General features: G+C 43.2%; 1 protein-coding gene across 10 annotated transcripts in view; it reads right to left on the bottom strand.

The window, feature by feature from the left end:
• AOPEP (aminopeptidase O (putative)) overlaps nt 1-16,490 on the bottom strand; it is a 390,564-nt gene that overhangs the window by 287,578 nt on the left and 86,496 nt on the right. For all 10 annotated transcript variants that reach the window (XR_016393524.1, XR_016393525.1, XM_089913028.1 and 7 more), the window contains exon 5: nt 9,255-9,500. Coding sequence is in view for 8 of the 10 variants with exons in the window: in XM_089913028.1 (XP_089769154.1) it covers nt 9,255-9,500 (246 nt within the window). In the remaining 2 variants the exon portion in view is untranslated. The remainder of the gene's footprint in view (nt 1-9,254; nt 9,501-16,490) is intronic.

Genomic DNA, 16,490 nt, shown 5'->3' on the forward strand with positions numbered 1-16,490 from the left:
AGGAGCTTCCCCACCATCCTCTTTCCTCAGTCTAACATGCTCACCTGAGAGAAGACGGCAGGGTGTAGAGTCTGTGAAAACTAACCAAAAGACACTTACCTGTCCAGAGACACCCTCGCAGTCCCCACAAAATAACACCTGCAGCAGAATCACCTGGGCAGAAGTGTTAACATACCAGATGCCAAGACAGCACCTCAAACCCACTGAATCAGAGTCTCCGTGGTGGGACCCAGGTAGCTGCAGAGACCCTAGGGCACTAGCCAACCCAATGATGTGCAGGGAGAAATGTTAGAACTTCCTTTCATAATTGTTTTCTTCTTATGGAAACTTTTAAGTTTCCATCTTTGTGTGTATTTTATAATATACCTAATATATTAACACCGTAATAAATGTATACAACTAATAAATAAATATAAATATGTGGAAGGGGTGATTGTTCAAAAATTGATATATAGTCAGAAAAGTGTGGGACCTCCTGCACTAAATGGTGACCCCATCTTCTTCACTGCTGTAAAGCAAGGCCTTTGAGCAGTGCCTGACACATGGCAAGTCCGCAACTGCTACCGACAGCATGAAAGCTGGATTCCGCAGCCAGCTATACAATGGGCTCCAAGATATTTCTTCCCCAAGAATCACTTCCTAAAGTGTATTTTGAGGAGGTGGTTTTCTTGAGACCACAACGGCCCAGCAGCCACAACAAAGGATTAAAATTTTACAGGAAAAAAAGAAGGTAGGAGCTGCTTTCTATGATTCACACCCACCTGTTTGTAAAAACAGAAAAGAGTTATAGAGGAAAGTGAGCATGGTAAAGGGGGATCCCTGGGCATAAGATTTGGGGGAATCCTGCATATTATGGCCCTGTCTTTGAGAGGCACATATATGACAGGATATTAAATCAGGATAATAAGGATATTAAAGGCTTTCTTAGAAGCCCTCCAGTAAAGACTCCCTTTTAACTTTGTGGGTTAACTAACTAACCCACAGTTCCTTTTCCCACATTATAAACATTCCACAAGACTAGTCTTCTTGGAACCTAGGTAGAAAATCCTGATTTAGGCTAAAGATTTCATATTTCCTTGGAGCCAGAGAATCATCAGCATTCATCATACCTGTCCATTGATATGAGTCTACTGAACGAATCCTTGGCTTTGCCCATCCATCCTCGCCAACTGCCGAATTGCACATGTATGATAAAAGCTGGAAACTGCAGCTGACTCATTCTCAGAGCAGGTTCTCGGGGTCTCCTCTTAGGGGAGACTAACTCAAAAACTAGGATCCGCCGACCATAGTCCGCATCTCTCAGCAAGCGGGCCTCTAAGGAACAGAGGCCTTGTGGTGAGTCTCCAGGCTCACAAGAGCACCCTGACTTCCTTGGCCAACCTAAGTTTTGGCTGGGGAGCCCGAGTATCATTCACACTCTCATGAAATGGAATTCCAAGATTTCCATTTTAATGGTGAAAAGGGGACGTGATAATTTTCAGCAAGCTGACTGGGAACACAAAGGGCAGATTTGGCATTCTGTCTTTCCAGAACAATGTCTAGACTCTCTGAGGAGGCACCTCGATAAACAGCATGGTTAGTTAACCAAGAAATATAATATTTCTATTTCAAGCTTCTTCAAGCTCCACTCTGGGGTTAAATCAGAGTGGACCTTTTCAGTGTACCCACAAATCCCACAAGTTAATCAATTTTTTAAAAAGTAACACACTTTTAAAGGAGTGTTTCCTCACATCTTTGGCCTTTTAAAGTTAATGCTTCTTTTTAAGAAAAGTAGCTGGGATATTCTTCCAATTACATTCTAGGGGTGGGTAAAGTGACAAGGCAATCTCTTACCCACTTTATGCAAACAGGCTTCTGGGGCTCAGACGGTGGTGGGTTCCAGATGCACAATGGCTATCATACAACAGAGGCAATGTTCCCTTGAGCAGAGCTATTCATAGATTGTGCCTTGCTTGAGAACTGTTTCCGGAGTTAGTGTTTTCCCTAAAAGGAGTCTAGCCCTAAGAGAAATACATACACTGCTCCATGGCCACATGCACACACAACACAGTCCAGAAGCCAGGAGCATTTGCTCACTATGTGAAGTGCTTCAAGGAGTGAGAACGCACAAGACTGGTAATATTCCAACTCAGACAACTTTGCACATTCAATTCCATGGTACTTTTTCACCCAAGGAATGTATGTTCTATTCAGTAATGGTGCTTCTGTAGAGAAATAACTGAGAGGAGAAAAAAATACAAGGCTTTTCTTTGCAATGGAAAGATGGAAAAGTAGGGCCAACTGGCCATCTCAGGCTCGAGGGCTGGAAAAGATTAGGGGCCTATGATGACATCAATAGAGAGAGAAGATTACAAATGTAGGTAGATGGATGATTGCTTCAGGAAGGCCTTTCAAAGGCCTGACAACTTCTCTTGAAGAATGGCCCCAGCAGTGTCCTCTGAAGGTAGGACTGTTCAGTCTATGTGTGTGGAGAACAGTTCAAAGAAGACAAAACACTTAAGCGTAATCTTTCAGAGGGTGAGGAATCGTAGTAAAACGGTGATAAAATGCTACTTCGGGATCTGACAAGCAGCGCAGCTGTTTGATGGCAAGAAGAAGATTCTGGCTAAGCCAAAAGCTGTGAGTTCACTCTGCCTGCTGTTCCTCTATACAGAGAATCTGGCCCCAACATACTCATGTGATCCAGGAATTTGCCCGGTACCCAGATTCTATGGTTGCCTCAAAGCGAGCCCATAGTGAACACTGATCTTCAACTAGACTCCATGACACTATGATTCTACAGGGGGACCTTGAAGCAAATATATATACCCCAGAGAAGGTTACAGATAAGTCTTGCCTAAGTCTGAACCCCAGGCTCTGACAGCCATCCCAGGATGAGGCCCTTTTACTTCTGTCTCTGACTTCCCAGCTCTAAGTGACTTGGGGACATCATATATTCTCCTGTACCTGCGCTGTAAAGAATGTAGCATACGCAAACCTCTTCACTCCTGTCTCAATCACTACAGACTGATATTGTCAAAACTAACCAAACAGTCACAGTCAAGGGCTTCCAGAGTCCCAGAAGAACATCGCCTTATGAACACCTGTTTCTATTTCAAGAGAGAAAAATGAAAGAACCAGAACACATTAGAGGGGGAAAGCCCTTCTCTATAAGATAGGAGGAAAATAAAGTCAGGTAATTTTCTTAAGAAGAAAAATAGAAATAGAAAACAGAGTGGAGAAATAAACACAAAGAAAGCAACAAAGGGGAAGCATCTGAGGGGGCCTGAGGCCCCTCGTGTGGACCTGTGGACCTTGCTACTCACAACGCATCCTATTTGCTCATTGCTCCAGCAATGGCAGGGGTGCCAGTAAACAAAGGATTAAAATTTTACAGGAAAAAAAGAAGGTATGAGCTGCTTTCTATCATTCACACCCACCTGTTTGTAAAAACAGAAAAGAGTTATAGAGGAAAACAGGGAAAGAAGTGCTCCTTCAAAATACTTTTTAAAACAATCCATGCAGAAAGAAGAATTTATTAAAGTCTGGGAAACAAACAGCAACAATAACAAAGAACGTAAACCCACACATAGACCCCAAAATCCACAGCATATCAGAGAGAGCAGAGGAGCTGGCAACCTTGCTGAACCGAAAGGTACACTAATTTCTGGCTCAAAATCAGTTTCCCCAAGGAAAGAATCCCTATGGTTGCATCCTGCCTTGAAATCAAGGGGTCACAGCCCCTGAAATTTACAAGAGGATTGTCGAAATGTATAGCAGTTTTTGGTTTAGGGGAGCCAAAACTTCAAGTAGAAGCTAACAAAGAACAAGTAAAGAAAAATTCCCAAAACTGTGAAACCTTGCTACTTAAGATAATGACAAAAATTTACGACCGCTTCCTTCCCCAACAGAAAGGAGCACAATTAGAAGGCTGAAAACAACAGGCCCTTTGTACCAGCATGTTATGTTTTGCTTATTCTGTTACACACTGGCTGGGAGATAAGAATAAACGGGGCAATACCCTGTCTAACCCCAGGAGGAGGAGGTGGAAGGAGAGCTCCTTACATTCATTCTTGGGCATGTATGTGCACACCGCTTATTCGCAAATTGAGGCACTTAAGAAAATTGGGCATGCAACAGTCAGCAACTCTTACAAGCATTCAGAAGCCTTTTATTGCACAATCCAATCTTTTAAGAACAAGTCCTGTGTAATTGGGAGCTTTATAGTTTTGCTCCACTGTGAAGTGCACTGAACATATTTCAGTAATTGATAATTATTTCTCTATGTTCTTTATCTATCAGTCCTATTTTTGTTCAGTCTTTAAAAACCTTAAAAATTAGGCTGAGCAAACATATAAATAATGCCTCCCTCTGTGACCTGTTGTGTTAAAAAAAAAAACTTGCAAGGAATCAACCAGCAGCCACTGGGGAGAGTTGCCAGTCTGGGTGCCAAGTGCTCTGATGCCCCCTCAATGGAGAATTCTGCTCAAGCACAGTAGATGCTAAGCCAAGTCAGGCTCCAGTCAGTCAATCACAAGATGCTATGGCACCACTGGTCCCCAGAAAGCCGAGAAACGATTTGACCTCTCTGACAACTCTCTCCATATACACAGGACTGCGTGGAACCATCAATCTCTGCTCAACCTCTGCCCTGTCTTAGTGGCTCTCCCTCACTTTCCTCAAATGGGTGTATGGGTGGCTCAGGTGACCCAAGCCCTGCAGGACCATGGCATTCCCTGGTGCCCAAAATGAGTCTAAGGAAAGCCATTCTAAAAGCTCTCTATTGCCCTCTAGTCATGCTGGCCTTCTTTCTGCCCCTCCAGCCCATTACAACGGTTCCCGTGGGGCCTTTGGACTTGAACTTCCCTCAGCCTGAGTTGCTTTCCCACCAGATTACCACAAGACTGGCTCCTTCCCGTTCTTCAGTCTCACTGCAAAAGTCACTCTTTAAAGAAGCCTTTGCCTCTTCACCCTAACGATGCTACTGGTCCCCGGTCGCTCTGTCACTTAATGTGGCTATATTTTCTTCATAGCACACATCTTAGTTGTTTGTTTTCATGTATACTATTCTCTCCCCTGACTGGAATGTAAGTTCCGTAATGGCGGAGATTTCATCAACCTTGTCCACCCTTGTAGACTCAGCATCTTAAATCCTGCCTGGCGCACAGTATGCGCTTAATAGAACTGTAAGAATGAATAAACGAACAAACAAATGAACTGATGAACGAGACAGTCTGGTACACAGCCAGAGGGAAAAAGATCAAAGCAGAACTGGCCACCTATCACCAACCACACTGCTACCTTTTTTTTTTTTTTTTTTGTCCCCAGTTTTCCAAGAAGGACTAGGGTGAAACTACACGTGAATGGTAGAGGGGGGAAGCACAGCCACAGAGGACATGGCTTTTTTATTCAATGCTCTATACATAAAACCACTCTGAAATGATTTGCAGAAGATTCTTCCAATTCAAATAGAGGAGGAAAAAAAAACAAGAACGTATTTCGATGTCAGCAAGGTAGTTCTGCCAACCTAATTACACCCCGTGACACGTAATTGTGAACCGCTGAAAGACAAATGGTGGAGCAAAGCACTTATTACAAACGTACACAGAGGTAAGACTGAGGTGTTAATTTTGAGACAACTGTCATAAATCTGATTCCAGGATATTATTCCATTAACATTATTATTATTATAACAAAGAGTGTAAGGAGGATGACGAACTCCTTTCATGAATTTCGCAATACCTAGGAAATTAGGCTTACTAGTCAATGCCTGGCTGAGACATTTGAGAAAATAAGAGGACACAATGAAAATGACAGAATGCTAATTACACCAACATGAAGAGAGTTGTTCTATACATCAGAGACTCATTTAAAATGCATTCTTATCTTTGTTTAGATAACATGTTACTCAATCCAAGAAATGTACACTCCACAGCTCCTCATATGGCAGATTCAGCCTTTATAGAAGGCAAAAGTAACATGAAACAAAAACAGAAAGCCCACATTTACAAAATGAGAAAAGGATGGGAGTGGAACTGTGAATAGTGCCTTAGAGGCAAACTAGTCATTTTTCTTAAAATCAGAATAGAATGAAAGTATCTCTCCCCTGGAGGGGTTGATAAGTAACAGTTCCTAGCATATTAAAAGGTGACAAAAATCATGAAGTGCAGTATTGATAAATGTTCTACTTACTGCTATTTCGAGTGAAAAACACTCCAAATCCTAAACAGTTGTTGTTTTATTATTTACTTTGTTATAAGTTGATTTGTCATTATCATACATTCAAATTGTACAAATGTTTTTTCTTGCTTTACTGAAATATCAGAATCAGGCTCAAAAACAGACTCAGAGCAGAGAATTTTAAGGTTATTCATGTGAACTATGATATGTAAATGTAAAATACAGTGAAATCATTATGGATATTATCCCCAAAGTTTTTAAAACTTTTATTAATAATTCACCCATTTTAGTTCATGTGGATCTGCTTAATGTCATCTACTAAAAAAGAATACTAAGTTTATGTAAAATGTTATTCGTTATGATTAAGACCTAGTCACTAAAGAAATCCAGAGGTATGGAATTTATGATCTTACATACATGTTTATAAAATGTGGACTCAGGAAAGAAGCATTTAATTTACCAAGGAATCCTTTGATCTCCAGTGCATTACAACTAATAGGACAATGGCAAATTTCAGAGCAGATGTCTTTTTTTTTTTAATAGATCTTTATTGGGGTATAACTGCTTCACAGTACTGTGTTAGTTTCTGTTGTACACAAAAGTGAATCAGCCGTATGCATACACATGTCCCCATATCCCCTCCCCCTTGAGCCTCCCTCCCACCCTCCCTATCCCACCGCTCTAGGTGGTCGCAGAGCACGGAGCTGATCTCCCTGTGCTATGCGGCTGCTTCCCACTAGCTAACTATTTTACATTCGGTAGTGTATATGTGTCGACACTACTCTCACTTCGCCCCAGCTTTCCCCTCCCCAGCCCGTGTCCTCAAGTCCATTCTCTATGTCTACGTCTTTATTCCTGCCCTGCCACTAGGTTCATCAGTACCATTTTTTTTTTTTTTAAGATTCCATATATATGTGTTAGCATACGGTATTTGTTTTTCTCTTAGACGTCTTCTTGAGTGGCTCCTACTAGACTTGGGGTTTCTCTACTCCTCTTTAGGGTACAGAATTGACCTACAAGACTGTCATTTTTGTGTCAGTTTGCTTTATAGAGCCCCAAGCAAAGATTTGACCATAAATAAGGCAACAGGGCCCCAGGAGCCAGCTGAGTCATAAACCTCACTCAGTTGCATGTGGCTCAAGGTGTGGGGATCCCGAGAGTCAAGCCAAGCAAGTGGAATCAATTTAGGTCAGAGTTAGGAAAAACAGTGCCTCCGTACCCCCAACTGGCAGTGGAAGATACCACAATCCCCCCTCCACTGTTCAAATACAGGGAGAGGTAACTAAGCCCAGGAAAACATCTAGGCCAGGGCAGACTATTTCTACAGTCTAAAAAGAAGGGAAAAAAATGGTATTTGACAACCAACCACAAATTTTTAAATGTACGGTTCTCCTGTTTTTAAGCATAAAAGCAGTCTTGTTCCTGCTAAGTTATTATCACCATCACAGTTTTTGACATTTGTGGCCAGTACCATTTGGCCGTAGGGTACTTAGGCTTACTACGTTAAAAAAACAGATTTAGGCATGTTTAAATCAATTTAAATATCTCAAAAAGAAGCAAACACACAGCTTGGGCACACAAACTTAAAAAGAAAAGCTTTATAGATTGGCCTACAGGTCAACAAATTCTGGTTTTGGCAGACTGATACCAGAAAGGAGCTATAGAAAATAAATAAGTTTCTCTGTATGAAAAATACCATGCCTCTGGTTCCCTCAGGTCAGAACATGGAACTGTTAGCAAACATGCCCTGAAAAACTGCAACTCTCATAAAGTGCTAAAAACTCCCAAATAAACACGGTCCCTCAAAACGGTGTACAAATCAGACACATTTAACGAACGACCCTTCCTTTGCCAGTAATTCCACTCAAATTAAGTCCAGCAGTCTCTTCAAAGGGACCAAAGAAGACCCCTTGTTAAGACAAATTCTATATATAGACAGCCAAGACAATTACATGAGGCACATAACCAAATATATATAATGATCCTAGTTTTTACATTCCCATTATCTTCATGAATATAGGATACACGTCAGTCTAAATGACCTTCTCAGACCTCGTCAAGGATTAAAACTACCAGCCAGCTTTTAAAAAGTATACGTATATAGTAAAGATCAAAAGCAAATGTTCTGGTCAGTTCTTTTCTACTCATGGGTTTCACTAAGAATGTGTGCAGCTTTCAGGGAAAACACCACGAATGACAGCTGTTCAAAAGCATAGAAATTAATTGGCAGCACGAATTTCCTTGACTAATAGGGAAAAACTTAAAGTCACGTGTTTTGATGAGCTTATTTTTCCCATCCTTAGTCGAGCATATTCACTGTTAATGATTAAGATTTTCAAACAGAAATAGAACCAAGAAAATCCTGAGTACATAACCAAGTAAAACACTGAGTGAAACGCAGTTACCTATTACTGAATGAACAACAGCATTAATGAATGAATTTTAGGCATAAATTACATATAGGAAAAGGTTCAACTTTCAGGTCTTGATTTTTCATAGGAACTAAACTGGGATGACAGTAAGAATAATACATTTATTATATTAAAAAATAGTAGCAAGACAAGTGACCCCCCTAACCTTCCCCAGTGAGCCATCTGCTTTGAGCTGTTTTCCTAGCAGCCGTGATAGATTTACACTGATTCATCCACAGTCTCTCTGACACAGGGGCTCTCAAGTCGTTGCCCTTGTGACCAGTGGTGAGAATGCATGAGACAGCTGGTCGGGATTACTCGAGCAGCCTGTGCTCTAGAACCAAGTTGTGTTACTCTGCCCAGAGCTATGACCGTCGGGCTCGTTAGCATCATGCTCTCACCACCTGAGCTAACTAGCCCCTGATTAGCCACAATCCAACATACAGCATTCTGGGGGCACAGTGTGTTCTCAATCCCAGCAACGATGTGAGTGTTTACTCTCAAGACAACTGAATTGAGCCCATGACGCCCAAAGGCTCATGCATGGTGGAGTAGACACACACCATCCCTCAAGGCAGCAGTGAGATGGCCCTTCCAACCTAATCAAACGATTGCCCTGACAGAGCTCAGGGAAAGCAAGAAGCAGTCAAAAAACTTCCACAGAGCCACAACAGAACAACGTACCTGGCCATCCCCAGACTCGGAAAGTTGGCAGGAACAAGGAGGACATCCAGCCTGGAGAACGGGTGTGTTCCCAGGACAGAGTGTGCTGCTGAGAGGCAAGGAGGGATCAGCGGCAGAAGGGTCTCTTGGCAGGCACCCTTCAGGCACACTGGAGCGAAGACCCGATGAGGAATTATCTCCTGGGTGGTGGCAGAAGCATTCTGGAAGCGGCAGGGGTATTCCATGTGACCACAACCACCAACATACCTGGGAACAACACGAAATAAGTAGATGCGTTTTATTGGTAAATCAGGTTTATTCCCCTTGCCATGGAGATGAGGAGCTCTCACAGACACAGACAACTTCTAGGAGACAGTGGCTCTGATGGGCTTATAAGCAAAGCAGTTCATTTTGGTCCTTGGCTTGTCTGTTTCTGCACAGTGGTGAAAAATGACAGGTCAAAATACTTATCAATGTGCTGAATCGACTATTTTCAATCTAAGCTAAGTAAAAGTAGTAAAATCTTCTTTTAGAATAAATAGGGGGAACCTCCAAGATTCAAAATAACAAAACAACCCCCCACCAAAATAAAAAGCAATTTCCTGCCCTCAGAAACGTGCCTTTCAAATGTCACTACGGGGAAAATCTTCTCCAATTCAGGGACAATTTGCAACTCAGAAAGGAAGGGACAGTGCAACCAAGTTAAAGATCTCACTCTGAAATGTTCTACAATAAAAGATACAGACTCAGGCTTCCCTGGTGGCGCAGTTGTTGAGAGTCCGCCTGCCGATGCAGGGGACACGGGTTCGAGCCCCGGTCCGGGAAGGTCCCACATGCCACGGAGCGGCTGGGCCCGTGAGCCATGGCCGCTGAGCCTGAGCGTCCAGAGCCTGTGCTCCGCAACGGGAGAGGCCACAACAGTGAGAGGCCCGCATAAAAAAAAAAAAAAAAAAAAAAAAGATACAGACTCAGTGATGTATCATGCGAACCAAATGACAAAGCTTTTCAAAAGAATACAATCCATTTTACTGAAAAGTAACCTAGCTGTTCTCTACAAAGGCCATCAAAAGTTGTGCTGTTAAGGAATACAGAGGCACTTTGATACAGTATTTCCCCCAATCCACTTTCAATACAAATTTAACTGAATCAACCTTTTAAGGAAACAGACCAGAGCCCAGCCCATACCATCTGACCACTGCCAGTTATTCTGTCAAAGGTGGAGCTGAAAAAGAATTCCTAGAACCTGACTCAGAGGCCTCAAGAGAACTTATCTACCCAAAGAAACCAACATCAAAGGAAACTCTATTTTTCCACCGGTTAACACATCCTTTATTCAAACAGAATGGAAAGCCTCTCTAATTTAAATTTACAAATTATAATTCTAACCATAGGTGCTTATCAGATTCATACTGAATACTGAAAAACCTGAAAATTCTGGCACATCCCAATAAGGGCAGACTGCAACAATAATTCCTCTCCACGTTTCTGAAGTGCCTTTCACCCATCCAAGGCCAGCACTGCCCACGGAGATCCACACAGCTATGGAGATAAGCCTTGCCCTCCACCAGCCTGGGGCATAGAACACAGCTTCCAGCACTGATGACATTTCACCACAGTTTAGGGTAAGAGAAATGGGTGGAGACCCATAAAAGCTTCTGCCAGGATAAAGTGACAGGAAGAACATCATTACTGACACTGAACGCTAGCCAAAGTCCCTGGATTGATAACCTTGCCTTACAGAGAGTGAGCATAGGTGCCTGTTGGTAAACATCGAACCGAAAAGGCTGCAACTGTCCACCTAATGACAAGTGCTGTGCTGATGCATCAGTTCAATCAAAGGTTAGAGAATAGTTTGGGGTAGCCAAAGGTATACCCAAAAAAGCCACTTCGTCCAAATGAAAAGGTGAGTTAAATTCTCTCTGGACAGGAATGGCACTAGCCAGGGTAATGAAGGTCATTCCGGTTGTGTGAATCAGCACCGTTTTTCATAATCAAAGCCTGGGAGAATATGCAGGACTTTAAGGCAATCTAGCTATAACCAAGCTATGTGAGACCATTAAGGCTCCCAATAAAAATGGAAATGGCATCTGGGAAGCCACACGTGTGTTCCTAACATGGGGATCAGGAAACCTAGGCTTCAAAGTCTGTTCTCAGACTGGCTAGCTGTGACCTGAGGCAAGGAACTCAGTATCTGGGGCCTCTTTTTTCCTCACCTCTTAACATGGTCTCACAAAAGTGGCTGCTGGGGGGAGGGGAGGAATTGATTGGAAGGGGGTGTGAGGGAACTCACGGGGGTGATGGAAGGTTCTCTGTCTGGTTTAGGGTACATACAATCATCAAAAGCTCATCAAGCCAAACACTTAAGATCCATGCATTCTGTTGTATGTTAATTATGCTTTCATTGAAACCAAACAAACAGAAAACCTAAAATGGTTTCTAAGATTTCTTCTGGCTCTGTGATTCCATGACAACCCACCACAGAAGGCCCTCTTCATACAACAGCCATGTTCCTGAAGCAGCGAGGCAACACCGTACTTGCATAGAGTCAAGAATAGTCTTCCACAGAACCAGTATCAACTCAAAGGTGCTGTCTCTTCCTCTCACACTAACCTTCAGTTATTAATCTCTGTGTATGTGCCTGCTCCAATATACTCTCAATACCAACAAATCAAGCATTTGTAAATACCTCCTCCTTGTGCCCAGACTTGTAACCAGAGTAAATATATTAATAGTACAGATTATTAATAATAGTCGATTGTTAATTAATAATCTGTAATACTAACTATAATAAGAATAAACAATAATAACTCCTACCACAACTGCTACTGAACATTTACTATGTGCCAAGCACTGTCCTGAACACTTTATGTACATTATCCCAATTAATCCACACAACATTCCTAAAGAGTAAGAACTATTCTTTTCATCACATCGTGAATCATCATAAGCTCCTCACTGCTGACCCTCCTTCTCTACATACTTCATGATGCTTCTTGAGTTAACTGGGACCCTGGATTTTTTTTGAAGCTGAGCTCAGCTGGTATGTGGTTCTCTGGCTTCCTGCTCTTTTTTTTTTTTTTTTTTTTTTTTTTGCGGTACACGGGACTCTCACTGTTGTGGCCTCTCCCGTTGCGGAGCACAGGCTCCGGACGCGCGGGCTCAGCGGCCATGGCTCACGGGCCCAGCCGCTCCGTGGCATGTGGGATCTTCCCGGACCGGGGCACGAACCCGCGTCCCCTGCATCGGCAGGCGGACTCTCAACCACTGTGCCACCAGGGAAGCCCTTCCTCCTCCTTTTTGTAGTTATTGCCCATTAATGGGCAAGAGTGGGAAGAACTGGTGAAATATATGTTAGGCTAGTAAATGATGGGAACCTGGTCACTGGTTCCCTCTCATATAATTTCTAGGCTGAAATTATTTTATAAGAGGTCTTTCCAAGGAGTGAGAGTGACCGTGTTTTACTCATAATCCCAAGACTGAAAACTGTCAGGAAGTTCTCCTTCAGCCATCCTCTTGTTTCAAGAAGGTTCTGAACTAGAACCACCTGACACAAACGTTTCCCTGTTATAGGTTCAAAAGGAATGGCTGGAAAAGTCTCCCTTGGGAATGCATAGCCTTTACTCAAAAACCCCTTCCTCGGTTCAACCTGACAATTCAGTAAATATTTCCAGCATCCTTGCTCTATTCAAGGCACCTCAGAGGATGCTGCTGTGTACACATGTATGAATAAATCTCCAACCCTATATTTTTAAAAATTTTTTTTGCAGTACACGGGCCTCTTACTGCTGTGCCCTCTCCCGTTGCGGAGCACAGGCTCCGGACGCGCAGGCTCAGCAGCCATGGCTCACGGGCCCAGCCGCCCCGCGGCATGTGGTATCCTCCCGAACCGGGGCACGAACCCGCGTCCCCTGCATCGGCAGGCGGACTCTCAACCACTGCGCCACCAGGGAAGCCCTCCAACCCTATCTTTGAGGAGCTTTTTCTCTTGGGAGAAAAAATGTTTAATTCTGAAAGGTACAGTGACACAGTTTACACAATTTATTAACATATTTCAGCAAGCGGATTAGATGCTTGCTTACCGTAAAAATCACGAGTGTTCAAAATCCCAGCACCAGCCCCCAATGAATTGTTGACAATGATGTCGATATATACAGTGATGTAGTAGTGTCTGGAAGCTGGATGCATTTTCTAAGGGCACTCAGTACATTGCAAAGCAAATTGAGATGGGTGCAGTAAGAGACAGAAAGCCGAAATACCTTGAGGGAGCAAGGGCTGGAGAGATCAAACCAAGCCAGAAAGATATGGAAAGGCTTCTCTCATAGCGAAGGGTGTGCTGGAAATCGGCATTTTTTCCTATGATTTATATATATGTATAATACGTTATATATATATTATTCCTTCTTTTCCAGACTCTCAAAGAGATAGAAACAGCATTCATCCTCCAAGGTCCACAAGGGAATTTTTCATCGCCTTTACAACTCTAAAGAAGACCTCTTCCCCTACCAAGTCTTCCCTTCTTTAGAATGAACAACCTCAATGGCTTTTCATCTTTGGGTTGCCTGCTTTCCAGGCTTTCAAATCATTTTTCCTGAGTCCTCTGAACTTTATCCAAGTTTCCATGTCGTGCTTAAACTGTATGGCCCCCAAGTGAAGACAATGCTTTAAAAAAGGCCTTTTGAGAGGTTAAACATAACACAAAGATTCCCCTGTGGCTGGAGAAGGTTATACTGCAGCCAAAGAAAGTTGATAAACTTTCAAAAGTTTACCTAAGTGCCTGTTAACTAACGTATTTGCTCACCCAGAATGGGCTAGAGCATGTGTGGAACTGGAGCTGGAAGAGAGAATGTTCTTCCGATAATTTAGGCCACATGAACAGTGATCAAAAGTTCAGTGACCAATACTTTGGTCAAATTTCTGGGACCCAGATGAACACTTCAGTCAAACGCAAGCCTGTGGTATATAAGGCCCCTGTATACGTTACATTTACATGAATTGAACTGGCGGTCTTAGGAAGGTTTGAAGTAGAAAAGGGCAGCAGGGCGGGGGGGTATTGGGGGGGGAGCCAAGGGGACCAGATGTGAACATAACCAAAAACACCACTGCGGTTGGCACTTCAGAGCACCTCTGTTGGCAAACTTAGCATGGAGCCAAAGATTTAATGGATAAAAACACAAAGCCACCCTTTGATGACTAAAGACAGCACACATGAAGCACGCAGCCAGGGAAGGATTAAGCAAATGTAAGCTACTAATTTATCAGCAGTACATTTTTGATGAACGGAGGGAAAACTTAGTCATAGCATGTCAGACGTGGAAGGGCGTGGGGGAGGGACTCCATTCTGCAGGCCCTTGTTTCCATACAAGGACATGCTTCCCCGGAGTGGTACCCTTGACCTCTCTCCACAGCTGATCAGACTGGCTTGCCACTCTGGGCTTTCTCTTGTTTAATCCGCTTGCCCACAGAGGGGTTACTTTTGGCTGTTGGGCAGTCTGTGTGCATCTGTGGAGGCTGGCAGAGGTCCAGCTGAGTGGGTCACTGGGTGGGTGGGTAAGTTTGTCTAATTTGGAAATGAAGTACTAGAAAGCCCACTGAAACTGTGCACCTGAACACTCCCTCCGTCCAGCTTCTGTCAACCAAAAAAACCCTTTATCTTGCTCTCCTTCTGTCTGTTTCTCAATTGGTTCTGACTCAGGAGGACAAAAGAGGAAACAGATTTACCCGTTCCCCTAAACCCCATTAGGAATTTCAGATACCATCTCTTCCCAGAATCCCCACTCAATCTGTCCATATCCTGCTCCCATCGCAATTATGGGTGCAAGAAGAGTGAAAAGCCATTGCAGTTACTTCTGGGCAGCAAAGAGCACACACGAGAAATGGCTGCTGCCCACTCCCCCACCTCGTGTCTCTGGGAATATGGCTAGAAGGACAAAATAACAAATTTCTATCTTTGCTTTTGCCTCTCTTCCTAAGGCACACATTTTTCAATGCACACCTCCCCTAAGAGTCAATGAGTCCTGAGGGTGTAGATGAAGAGCACAGTGCTTCTTTACCACAAAGAATCTGAGAACCCCGAACAAAGTCTTTATTCTACAGAGAGGGGAAGTATGGCTTGCCCAAAGAGACATACCCAATCAGTAGAAATGGCACCTTCGGCCTCAAAGGCAATGCTCTCAACTTCTGTTTTCTATTCCAACATGACAGGTTCCAATCAACAACCGTGGCTCAGTCATGGTGCTGACTCTCCAGGTGGGAAGGTAGATCAGACTCCAGGTGAGGTGTGGATGTTACATAGAGTTTTTAAAAGTCCCCAGGCAAGATTCTGAATCACCTCTCTAGGGGGTCAAGCCCAGATGTGAATCTGGACATTGTAACTCAGCAGGGCTATGAACATGAACAAGTTGCTGTCTGAAGCTTCAGTATCTTTATGTGAAAAATGGAGATAATAAAGCCTATCTAACTTATAGACTTATCCTCAGAACTAACTGAGATGACATTTAGATCAAGACTTTCCCTGACTGCCACATCCAGTGGCTTCTGTATCAATTCAGGATAGGCTAGGATATGCTGCAGTAAGAAATAGCCCTAGTGTTTCAGTGGCTTAACAGAAAAAAAGGTTATTTCTCACTCATACCAAGTGCACTGTGAAACCAAGTGACTCTCCAGGGCACCTGTCCTCCCCACTCAGAAGTCTAGGCTGCCTGCAACTGCAAAGTGAGGCCTACTTTGTGATCTCAGTAACAAGGGAAGAGAGTATCAGAGGGTTGCACATGCAATTAAATGTTCCCACGTGAAAGCAGCATGTCACTTCTGTCCACAATTCTTTTCTTCCCTCAAGAGTGCATAAGTAAAATCCAATAAGCAATCTAGGATCCTCTATATAGCTCAGGGCTGACAGTCCAAAATAGGCAAGCTACTGAGTAGGAAGTAGAAATTACTTCCCTTCCTCCAAAAAGTAAATGCGGGCAATAAGTCGTGCCTATGTTAAGGGAGGCCTCAATGGCTTTATCTCCTAAGGATACCAACCACTGTTGTCACTGTGGTAAGAATGAAAGCAACATAGCAAAATAAAACAAAAGGAATTTGCACTAAGAGCGTATCTTAGTTGGTTTTCAAAGATGAACTAAGCATCTGTATCATTACTCTCCACCAAAAGGGACTGACTTGGTGACTTTCTGTAAACAGGAAAAAAGATTAAACCGAGGTGGCTGTCAAAGTCCTAGGGATAAAGCATGATGCAACAGCGCACAGTGAGCGCGC

This window comes from Delphinapterus leucas, chromosome 6, assembly GCF_059928025.1.
Source record: "Delphinapterus leucas isolate spDelLeu-1000000601 "Yukka" chromosome 6, BTC_Dleu_Yukka2, whole genome shotgun sequence".
NCBI lineage: Eukaryota > Metazoa > Chordata > Mammalia > Artiodactyla > Monodontidae > Delphinapterus > Delphinapterus leucas.